The sequence below is a fragment of the Ailuropoda melanoleuca genome, chromosome 6 (assembly GCF_002007445.2).
Source record: "Ailuropoda melanoleuca isolate Jingjing chromosome 6, ASM200744v2, whole genome shotgun sequence".
In the NCBI taxonomy this organism is placed as follows: Eukaryota; Metazoa; Chordata; class Mammalia; order Carnivora; family Ursidae; genus Ailuropoda; species Ailuropoda melanoleuca.
The window spans coordinates 13,183,431-13,195,814 of NC_048223.1; the positions used below are offsets into that span (position 1 = coordinate 13,183,431).

General features: G+C 48.1%; 1 protein-coding gene across 1 annotated transcript in view; it reads right to left on the reverse strand.

Moving 5' to 3' along the window:
• EPHB1 (EPH receptor B1) overlaps positions 1-12,384 on the reverse strand; it is a 425,223-nt gene that overhangs the window by 107,105 nt on the left and 305,734 nt on the right. Inside the window, exon 5 of the mRNA XM_034661964.1 lies at positions 1,327-1,662. Within this exon, the coding sequence (XP_034517855.1) occupies positions 1,327-1,662 (336 nt within the window). The remainder of the gene's footprint in view (positions 1-1,326; positions 1,663-12,384) is intronic.

Genomic DNA, 12,384 nt, shown 5'->3' on the forward strand with positions numbered 1-12,384 from the left:
CTCCTGAGTTCTGACAGCTTAAACCCAAGAATCATCTGTCATCAAAAATGCCTGGTATTGAAAGAGGCAGAAGGAGCCCGAGGATGGGGAGGTGAGGAGCAGATGAGGACAGAGTAGGGAAGAGGAGGTTAAGAAGGGGGAGCTACACGGAAGGGAGAGAGAGAAAAGGGACGTGCTTGGCTCCAGCTATTCCACTAACAAGCTGTCCTTCTAGAATCTGTTGATTGAGAAAAATCCATAATTCCAAATAAGATCACAGTCCATTGCCCACGACCCCCACTGCCTATAGACTTTCCCTCTGCAGTCTTGTGCCGTCACCCCAGGGAAGAGATTGCTCATTTCTCTCTAAGGCCCTGGGTATTTACCGCATATGCACGGTGCACACGCCTCACGTGCACCATGCTGCAGATTTGGACTGTGTGTCTATATCCTGCAAATTCTGCAGTTAATGAGTTTTCTGGGAGGAACAGTGGTGTCCAGGTCTCACTGTATCCCTCACAGTGTCTGGCCCACAGCGTGTCACACATCGGATGCTAACTAAGCCTCTCTTAATAATGAGTCAGGAAATAAATGAGTGAGTGAGTGCATGAAGGGGCTGGTTAAATGCATATAAAAAGAAATGGATTGTTGCAAGAGGTGTAAAAAGTAATAAAGAGAAAAGGTCAGAAGAGTAAGAGATACAGAAATAAAGAGGAGAGAAGCAAATGTGTTCTGAGCTGTGCATGCCACAGGGATGTATGGGCTATCAGGAGTGATCTATTGCCGACACTCTGAGGTCTCTATCACAGTGTAGCGTTCATTTAAGCAAGCCATACAGGAGAATGTGCTCTTGAATTACATGGTTTAATTGAAAAATAATCTATGAAGGCAATACTCCCTGGGTCACATGATTCCTAGGAAGTTTCCTTCTTTGGGTTTTCTGATAAAGCAGCACTAGTGTTCCTAACATCGTACAGGGCTTCCGCCCACCCGCCTACCCATCTGTCTGTCCATCTACCACCCATCTGTCTGTCTGTCCATCTATCTTTCCAAAGGCATTTGTTGAGCCCCAGCTGGATGCAGAGTACTGGCTTCTACGCTGACTTGGATAGACCTCTTTGCTTTCCTGCTGAGCTCGAGAATGTCCCTCAGAATCCAGCTCACTCTCAGAGGTGAAACACTACACCTGTTCCCTCCATGGCCACAAATGCCCATCACCTGATGCCTTCACTCCTGGGAGGAGGCCTGAAAGCAGAACGGGTGTGGCTACAGCTTTGTTCCTTCAGAGATGGACAGGGAGCCCGCCGCACAGACAGACAGAAGGAGCACAGATGCCTTCAGACTTACCAGCTTGGTTTGTGGTGATGTTGACGGAGACATGCTGTGGGGGGAAGGGGCTCTTGCTGGAGACTCCGTTGACGGCCTGGATGTCGAATGTGTAAGGGGTGTGGGCCCACAGGCTGCTGATGGAGACTCGGCACTCGGTCAGGCCCAGCTGCCTGGGCACAAACTCCACGTTGTCGTCACAGCGGGAGCAGCTCCGACGATCTGTGCGGCACTTTCTACAGATGATGTTGTAGGTCACATCGTCCCGCCCGCCCGTCTCCCTGGGCGGATGCCACTCCAGAATGATGGACGTCTCATTGACAATGGAGATGACATTTCGGGGGCCTGATGGAACACCTGCAAGGAGACAAAAGGCCCAGTGAGGTTGGGCAGAGGCTTCCTCCTCCAGCCTCTCTCCATCTGTCTTTGGTGTGCTCCCACCCTTGTCACAGGCATACATCCTCTCCTGTCCCTCATCCCCAATCTCCACACTCCAATCCATTCCGAGAAAATGTGGTGGACGGCGATGACAACTCGCCGCAAACTGCCCTCTCGGTAGTCCCCACTGGGACTTTCAGTCACGTGAGCCAAAGGAGAAGAGGGTTCAAGGACCTGGCTTCAAGCCCTTTTGTTCTCAGAACTACGCCATTTCCCCCAGCCAACCTGAGCGTGTAGTATGTATGTATATTAGACACTTAATCGGATTCCTGTCTTTTCTCAATTAGTGTAGGGGGGGTTGAGGGACACGAGTGGCCCATCAAAGGCCCCAACAGATCCTGGCATCCTGCACAAAACCTCACACAGTTTAGGGTCTGTGTGGTGTGTGCATGCTGGAGTGTTTCTCTGCAGGACAGGCTTCCAGATCACCTGCACAGATGAATATTCACAGCGCCCAAGCTTTGGTGCTTGAAGACAAGAAGCAGAGTTGGGTGGGAGGTTCAGACAGCCACCATTTTTTGACCTCATGACATAAGAAGAGAGTAGAGGTTTGTTCCAGACACTGCTAGCTGCTTTATGCGCATTTACTTGGGAAGATATGATGATTAATTCAATTTTATAGAAAGGGAAACTAAAAGGGGGCATGGAGACTGGCTGTAGATCATGTGGTCTGTAAGAACTGAAGCCAGTACGAAGACCCACGTTTGCCTGATTCCAAAGTTCGTGCTCTTAACGATAGCCCTGTGCCGCCTGCTAGTAAAACCGGCCCTCTTTCCCTACTAAGGAAAAGCCGTCTCCCACTCTGGCCTTACACTGGGGCGGTACTCCAAAGGCTGATGGTCAGATCCGCTCACGGATTTGAACGGCCTCTCTCTCCTACAAACCAGCCAGGCTCACTGGGAGCCAAGGAGGGCAGCCCTTTCCCTCTGGACAGCTCTGTCTACAGCTGCTCTTCATCCTGTGGCAAAGGTGGAAATGCCTTGCTAAATACTAAATTCTAGAGAGCCTGGTCCTTTGCAGAAGGGCAACCTGTTTCTGAATTACCGGCTGCGGTGCTGGACATTTGATGAAGTCGGAGAATCTGCTGCCCAAGAACAGAACAGATCACAACCTCAGGTTCCCCAGCTGAGCACTGAGGATCCTTGATGTCGAACGGTGAAAAGGAATCCGACCCAGCAGCCCCCCTTCCGAACGGTGGGGCTGCTGGAGCAGCCGTTCTGGATAGTAATGCATTCAGAAATCACGCATGTGACTGTCGCCAGTGGAACGAAGACATGTGTAAAGTGGTTCATGCTGAAGACAGGAATCAAATGCCAACAAACAAAATGAGGGAATAACAACAAGGTCGGGGGGCACCAGGGAAGGATTCTGTGTTGAATCAGTCAACAGCAAGCAGCTAGAGCAGAAAGCAAATATTAAATCGGATTCTATTAAAATGTGAAAGAAAATCAGTACTGTACTATACAAAGCCCATTAGCCCTGATGCATGCTCGTGACAGGGCGGGATGCATGAAGCATCTTTACTGACGTCTTGCAAATAGCGTTCAAGAATTCCCCACCCATCTGCCCAGGGATAAACATCATCTCTTCTCGAATCAGCACGCAGCCAGGGCTGGGAGGGGAGTGGGCACGGCCGTCGGCGGGCTTACCGGGCCAGGCCAGCTTCACCTCACACTGCACTATTCATTAACGTGCATATTGGCCAGTGCCTGGCTTGGACACGTCTGTTTGCTCAGACGGATGAGATTCAGACCACAAGCTCCCCGTGGTCAGTGTCACCGCTCCCTTTCTCCGCAGACAGCCCAGCCTCTGCCACAGGCCACTGTTTCTTGTACTCATAATAAATATGTTCATCGAGGACTCGCTCCTCTGCGAGGCGGGGGGGTGAATCCTCTAACAATGTTATCTTACTGCATCCTTGGGACATCCTGAGGCTGTCACTGGAGAGCAGCCTTGGGCAATGGGGCAGGGACAGGTACTGCCTGGGAGACTGGCCACCCATCCTTCCCACCCTGTTGAGGCCTCTCCATTTCAAGCATCTCCTTTCTCTCCTGACCTTCAACCTCACCCTCTCCCTGACTCCACCTTCTCCACTTAAACGCCCATAAATTTTTGCCATTTTAAACCCAAAGCACAATCATTGGCATCTTTCTACATTGAAAATCCTCTCCTTCACCCTCCAGCCAAACCCTTCAAAATGGAGTCTCTCCTCCCTCCTCGCTCGGCCCAGGGCAGCCCAGTTACTTCCCCACTCCCCACTACATCTGCTTTTCTCGTGGCCTCCTACCTGACAAATGCAGGGAAGGCCTTTCAGGCCTTCCCTTCCTCGACACCCCGAGTCCACACCAGCCAGACCCTGACAGTCACATCTTCTGTGTCCTCCACAGGCTGACTGACACCACAGTGTGGGCCCATCTTTTCTTCCTCAGAATGTTCTCTTCCTCAGTATCTCCATAACCTCAGAACTCTGGGCCCTGTGGCCTTTTCTGCCCTACAGCAACAGCCTGCTCGTGAACCCGCCAACATTGCTTTGCATCCCTCTTATCCATTCTTGCCCGCCGGAGTGTGAGTTCCAAAACGTACATGGCATGATGGTGTTCCTCTGCTCAAACCCCAGTTGCCCAAAAGTTTACCCTCCAACCACATCCTTCACATCCCCGTGCAGTTGTGTTACTCACGATCTCATCCTTTGCCACTTGACCCTCACCCTTACATTGTGGCTAGTAGGAACACTAGTGTGATTTCCTGTGCACACTCAACTCTCTTCACGCCCCCCAGCTTCTGCACTGTGCTCTCTGTTGTCTGGAATTCTTTTTGTCCTTATCTGCTTGATGAACTCCTGGACACCCTCCAAGATCTAGCAGTCATTCCACCAAGAGGCTTCTCTGAGGACTGCAGTCATGTACCCCCCACCCCTCGGTTTCCATAAGTCCATTTCTAGATGCTAACACAGATCCCATCATTGCACTGTGATGATCTCTTCCCCTGTGCTGTCCTCACCATGCTGTGGCCTCCTGGTGGGCAGAAGCTTGTGGCTGGCTTGTCTCCGCGGTTCCCGTGCCCCCGCTCTCTGCCCAGGGGAGTCAAAGCCCTTGCACCTGGACTGACCTCTGCTCAAGGTGCATGGCTTAAGATCACCCGTGTGCACCGCACTCCAGTATGAGAGGCCCTGCTGTGGGGCAGAGGGAGGATACAGAGGTGGTAACAGTGAGGACCCACTGCTTGTGGCCCTGAGCGGTAGAAGCTGTAGTGAGATCAAGGTAGCAAGTGAGGAGCTGGTTCGGAGAGGCCCTCCCAGCCCCTTAATCCAGTGATGTCCATGGCAGCTGGGAAGACCCCAGTTCATGCTGCCCCATGTCTGCTCCCCACTCAGGGAGAAAAGTGGTGCGTTTCCAGGAAGATTTTTTTCATGTTTATTTAGAAATAGCCTTCATATGAAGCAACTAATGTGCCTTTCTCATCCATGGCTGCATTCCAGAGAAATGCATCAGTGGGGGCATGAATGGGGGCCTATAGGGCCCATAGTTACTGAGTCCAGAACAGCATGTAGCTGAATATTTTCCTTTCAAAGAGAGCTGGGAGAAGCAAATTTGCCTTGTTGTGTGTCCTCAACCGTAGGGGTGTGTCTTGTTATCTCAGAGCCCAGCACAGTGCCTGGGCTCACAGTGTCCATCTGTGCAGGTGGCCCGAGATTGGGCCACCAACAATAACAGGGATCCTGTTTCTTACTCAATCATTCACTCATTCATTCCTTTAACAAATGCGCCTGTGGCACTCAGAGGTTAAGAAAAAGCCAGACAGATAAGCCTCTGCTCCCGTGAACCTTACATTCTGGTGAGAGAAAACAGACAGGAAAGAAGGAAACCTCGAGATTAATGAGATGACTCAGATAAGAATAAGTGCTCTGAGATAAAACAGCCGGCAGGTTAAGATTGCCTCCCAACAATGTTTAGCTCCTGCTCCCTTTCCCAGAAGGTCTTCGCCCCGCAGGGCAAGCCAGGGCCCAGTGTCTGCGTGGCTAAAACACCAGTGGTCCCTGGTCTCTGCTCCACTGGTCTAATGATAAGAGCCATGTCCCCTCCAGCAGGCTGCCCTACCTCTCCTGTGGTTGGAGAATCTGGTCAGAGCAGGTTTGACCTCTGAATAAACCTCCCTAGAGGAAGGTGCTGAGCTACCCCTACCCATGCAAGCTGCGCTCCCTGGGTTTGAGGCCTTCCCCCTGCAGGGAGCATCTGTCCAGAACCAGAGCTCCCAGCAACAGCCCCAGGAACGAGGCCAATTGAGACAACCACACAAAAACGTTAAAAGGGGGAGTGGAGAGGGAAGTCAGAGGGAGAAGAAAATCTGTCATCTCCGTCAGCAAAAGCCCTCAGTGCATGCAGTGGCAGGGCTCAGAGCCACAGTCTCCTTGTCTAAGCTCCCTGCTCTTGCGTCCATGTCCTCGTTTTTCTTAATTACATACAGACAGGCTTTTTGAAGCTTCTCTGATCTGTTGCCACGGTTACTACTGATGAAAGCTTCCTGTGAAAAGGGCTAAAGAAACTCAGTCCTTTTTAAAAGATGGGAAAACCACTGAGCTGGTTTAAGTGGGAGGGGCATGGTAGGTCCTGGGTTATGAGGATGGGGCTCCGTGTCTTGCAGAACGTGCCCGAGAGGTTGGCTCAGCCAGCATGAGTACCGTTGGTATTGAGACCCAAACAGTTAAACAGAAAAGATCCTTCTAGAGACACAGGATTGGCCCAAGTTTTGCCATATTGAGATAGAATCTCCTGCTTAATGTGATTTAGGCCAGATGATTTTTTTTTTCAGAAGAATGGAAAGACAGGGTGGGTGGGAGATAGTGGGTGAGTATATTTGCAGGCATTAAGCTGGAAATAAGAGCATTCCTGAGTAATCAAAGGGAAAATCTGCTGAAGATAGGTAAGCCCTGAAAGCCAATTCATTTAACAGGAATTTTAATAAGGCCAACTTCCTGGTCTCAGAATTTAGATGTGAACTTCAGCCTGGTCCAAGGTGCCAACCCGGCAGGGTCTAGCTAACTGTATATTGCCACAGCCAGGGCCTACAGCCTTGCATCCCTCCCCCACAGAGGGCTGGTAGGTGACAACGGTGATGAGGTAAAGCTTTCCAGGGAGACCCCATGTGCAGGCTGCGATCGTGCTGCTCTGTGTCAAGCCAGAGATGGGCTTCTCCACCTTGTGTGCACAACCCCTTGAAGAATCTGATGAAAGCAACGACGATTTTCCCCAGATAAATGGGCAAATGTTTGAACACATACATGATTTTTCAGAGACTCCCAGGGATTCATAGTTCCTTGTAACTAATCTGTGAACCCCCTAGATGTTCACAGCAACAAAGTCAAAAAATATTCTCTTATTGGTGAAGCAGGAGAGGATGAACTTCTAAGCTCATCTGAGAAAAGTGGTAGTTTTGAGGATATAATGAGATAATATACCCAAAGAGTTCAGCTGTGTGTCTGGTACACAGAGGAACTCCATAAATATCAGCTGCTATTATTAGTAGTATTGTCATTATTAGATGATCTGGAACCCTGAACTGCTCATCCAATTAAGACTGATCTTGTGCAGCCCCTCATTCCTTGAACAGAGATCCCATGCCCAGGACTGTGCTGGGCACTGTGAAAGCCATGAAGATATGGAGGTTACAGATGCTGGGGAACCCAGATGCTTTGTAGTGAGGTGAGCCCCCCTACCTATGGAGTACTGGGAACTGTGGACACATACAGGTAAGGATCAAAGTAAGTAATACAGACACAAAGAGTTACAGATGTCTGGGAAAAGGTAAGATCAATGCAGAACAAAATATTCAGGGATGGTGTCTGGGGCCTTGTCTGCAGGCTGGGGCTATACAGGAGGAGATCACCTTGAAGGCTATGTGCTCCAGTCTATAGACTTGAGGTCCCCTAACCCCTGCAAGCACATCCAGGAAGGGGAGAACCCTAATCTTGGGCATGGGGATATATCTCCAGAATGGGTCCTGCTCTTTTTAACCTCTTTGTGCACATGTATATCTGCTCCCTGGCATCCCAAGAGGTGGTCTGGCTTTGACATGGTATCTTGGGCTTCCTTGTTCTCCCTCACCCTCTGGGCAGGGAAGGCCCTCCTTTACTCCCACAGCAAACTATGTCCTCTAGTCAACCTTCCTTTAGGTGAAAGGGTTGAGATAGGGTCTGGGAATGAGCCAAGAAAGACAGTTGATTCTCAAGACTCTTAAATATTGTAACTCAAAAGAATAAAGAGATAATGTTCTTGTGACTGAGAAGAGTCAAGATGGTAGTGCATACCTTAATGTGGGCTAAGGGTTAAGATAGGATAGAGAGGGAGATCAGAAAATGACATCAGGGGTAAGGATGGTGCAAAAAGCATGATGTGGGGGCCCAGGAAGACATGGGTGGGGTGGTCCAGGATTGGTTATCAAAAATGACAATACTATTGGGACAACTCTTTATTTATTGCTCACTATGACATAACTACTTAAGGAACCATGTCTGAATAATTGGAAGGCTTCCTGGAGAAAGGGGGAAAGTCCTTTGAGATTTTATGGAGAGATAGATAGGAGTCAAGGAACAGAGGCAGACCTGGAAATGGGACTGTAGATGTATAATGAGGTCTTCTACGGAGGCAAAATGTGCAGAAAACCAGGTCAGGCTGGTTGTTATACCTTTGCCCGCAATACAGCATACAGGGCTGAAAGCAGGATAAATTGAAAGGTAACATAAGCCAAAAGAAGGGAAATCTTGCAATTATCAGAAAGGTGATAGAATTATCAAAAAAACATGAAGTCAGTTTCATGTTCAGTTGTGGTTCTTTCTTTGATAACTGGTTATTTGAAAACAATGCCAAACAAAAAAACCCTCTATTCTTTTTAGGTGCCACGTGTACCCATGACACGTCCCAAGTCTAAGTTCAGCTCTCTCTCTCCCTCTTTCTTTCCCTCCTGAGACACCAATTCCTCTCCCATCATTCCTGCACTAGGTGTAGAATTTCTGGGAGAGACTGGACAAGAATGACCACTGTCCTAGAGGAAAGGGCTGTGATGTGGCACGCCATGATGGTTCAGGACCTTGGAGAGGGGCGTGTGCCTGCATGCTCCCTATGCCCTTCAGGGAGGCACCATGGATGGCCGTGGGGCAGTTCCTGAGATTCTATGTCAGGCACCACAGTTAACAGGAGTCAGTGGCAGCAGGCGTTGTCAGGTCTTCTCATTGGGGGTTGTGGGGTGGCTGTTCGAGACCATTTCAGAAAACCACAAATAATTTATCAGAGACCTGGAGCAAAGTGGGGGCATTGAAAGGGACTAGTGGGGCATCCTCCACTCAGTAGTAGAAGCTAAGAGAGGCTTGGGATACTTACAAGAAGACAGACCAAGGATTGTCTAAAGTTTGTGAGTGATGAGCACCAGACATTTGGAACCATTTGCTTAATGTAGTGTGTAAAGATGGTAGTGTGTAAAGTTCTGAGGTGTCCCTTCCAAAGAAGCAGTTGTACTGGAGGCCTAGGCAGCAGGGCTAGAAAGCCAAGAGGTGCCTGTCCCATTGCAAGCAAGGCATCCTGGTTGCTCCCCTCAAGATGCAGGCTGTCCTTCTGGGGCAAGGAGGAGAGGTTGTTGAAACCTGGGGAAATCATTACTTTCTTTTCCTAATAGCTCTGGATCCCAATATTTCCAGAGACAATTTTATGCCACCTTTGGAACCGGTTTAAAATGAACCCGGGGACATGGGCTTCCTGTGGACAGACACCTGTGCCACCTGCATGGATGTCAGAATGACAAGACATTGATTTGGTGGAACTCGCTCGCTTCATTCCACTAAGTGAGTGATTAATGCTGGCTGGTCTCCTAGAGTAGATTTCTACAAGGAACATCTGAAAGAGAAGAGCTTTGGTTTCCATTTAGTGGTGCTTTGTATGGAATTCCAAGTTTTGTTTTAATAACAACCCTAAATGCAAAGGATGATCTTAGGTATTTTGGTCTGTTCTTTAATAAATCCCATCTTCCCAAAATTCGTTGAGGTAGAAACAATTACCCCCATTTGACACCTGAGGAAACTCCTGCTCCAAGACATTAAGGAGCTTGCCCAAGTCATGTGGCTGGTGAGTGGTGGAATCAAGCCTTGAAGACAGGCCTGGCCAGTCCCAAAGCTCACCCTTAGCAACTCGTTCACTCAGGGTGGAGGCACCTAAGGGCATAAGGTGCAGGAGTGATGGATGCACATGCAGCCGGGTGCTGGGGGCCGGGGGTGGGTCTCTCAGGGTGGCAGGAAGTTCTCGTTCCTGAACTGTTCCAGTGGCTTCCTTGGAGAGGCAGAGCAACAGTGGTTCCAGCACAGTGCTGAGCAAGTCTGCACGTGTTGCTCATTAGGGTCTTGGAAACACTGGGCCTGTACTCAGGCAATTCTCCTAATCATAACAGTTAGTAATAAGGAGAAATGATTAGTCAAAACAAGGAGGGACCCTGCTGAGAGGGATTTCGGGAGCGTCGGAGAACCTAGTGTTATACATTTCACCAAACACCACTGTTGGTAGAAAGTACTCCTTGTTTCTCCTGCTTCAACAGAGCTAATTGTCTGGGAGAGAGAGGGTGGATTTCACTTTCTGGGAAACAAGACATCCCCTCTACCTGGTCTGAGCTGGAGCCTGAGTGTCTAGTTGCTACAAGGCTGCAGAAGCCCTGGGAGGATGGCTGAGCCGCCCAGACCTGGGGAGGCAGCTCATTTCAGTAGGAATGTCTCCCATCACTGCCCATGTGGGGGAGGTATAGGAGGCTGAACTTCTATTTGTGGTCAGAGGTGAGGCTGGAGAGAGGGAAGCCTTGACATGACTCCCTCTTGCAGAGTCCTTAGGAACACTTCAAGTCAAGGAAAGCTAGAGGTCATGTCATCCTTAAGACATGGCCTTCGAGACCTCTTTCTTAGCCCTGAAGTGAGGCTCAGAGGCCTTGTGGAATTGTAAAAGATGTGCTGGACTCACAAAGAGAAGATCAGGGCTGAGGGCCAGCTCTGCCACAGTGTGACCTTAGGAAGGTCACTTACACTCTCTGAGCCTGCTCTTTCATTGATTTGTAACTGATCGATCGAGACTCGTTTACGAAGACTCCAGCATGTGCTATGCCCTGTGTATAAGATTGTGCTATTCATAAATTCACTGACATCTGCCCTGAGGAGCTCAAAATCTGCAGGGCAGGCGGGCACCTGTACAGACAGTCACACTAACTGACAAGGCCGCTGGAGATGCACCCCCCAGATTCATGGATTATTCATTTAATTTTCCTTGGGAATACACAGAAGAATCTTCCAGCCATTGTCCCTTTCAGTTTTAAAAAGAAACTTGCGCTGCCTCTCTCCAGGTATACAGGAAAGATCCAGGTTCCATAGACAACAATTCAAGGTCAAGGGACAAAAAAAGGAAACTGAGAAGGTAGATATTCCTCCCAGAAAGCTGTAGGTCATCCAAAATCAAGTCCTCATTCTGACACTTTAGTTTTAGAGCAGGAAGAAACCTTGCAGATCTCAGTGTGTCCCTGGTGGTGAATGCCCTCTACAGTCCCTATGTGGTTGGCCAGCCTCTGTTTGATTCCTCCAGTGATGGGAAGCTCACTACTCCCACCACTAGGGAGTCATCTCTTAATGATAACCATAACCTATTTAAAATATAATGAAGGAAAGTACCAACTCACAATAGCCACAAAACCCATAAAATACCTAGGATTAAATCTCACAAGGCCTGTATAGTAATACCCACATGAAGACAACTATAAAACTTTACTCAAGGGCACAAAAGTAGACCTGAACACCATGCTCTTGGATGGAGAGGCATATCCTAAAAATGCGAGACCTTCCCAAAGCAATCCATATATTCAATGTAATCCCAACCTCAATTTAATAGGATTGCTTGATGAAATGTGCCAAGCTGATTTCAAAGTTCATCTTGAAGAAAAAAATGTTTGAGAATGGGCAAGACATTATTGACAAATGAATAATATGTAGGGGTCTGATTTACAAGTTATTGAAACATTTATAAAGCTACCATCTTCAGAATAGTTTAGAAATGATGCCAGAACAGAAGATTCTTTCAATGGGAAAAAATAAAGATAGGTATATACAGGCATTTAGTAGATAACAAGAGAGGCATCTCACTAACATGTGGACAGTTCAGGTGGAATTGATGGGATGTTATTTTTAATGAGATATAAGAACACCAGTATCTCATCCTACACAAAAATAATCTCCAGATGGAGGAAGGAGGTAAACATAAACACTATATAAAGAATTGAAAGAAAATATAAGAGATAGCGTTTATACCTTAGAGTGGGAGGACATACACAAAACCCAGGCAAAAAGTCAATACGCAAATCTCCAAAACCAGAAAGAAAAAGATGGTCAGGTTTGAGATTAAAGATTAAAAACATCAATATGATCAAAAACCAAACCAAAACAAAACAAAAAACTATACCCATAAATAGAGTAAAAATCAGTGGGGGGCTGGGGGGACAGATGTCACATATAATTAATGGGCATCTAGAAATCAATTTTTTTTAATAGAAAAAGGACAAGGGTTATAAACAGTTAGTTCCCAGAAGACAAAATAAATTGGTCAAGAAATGTATGAAAAATACACACTAATT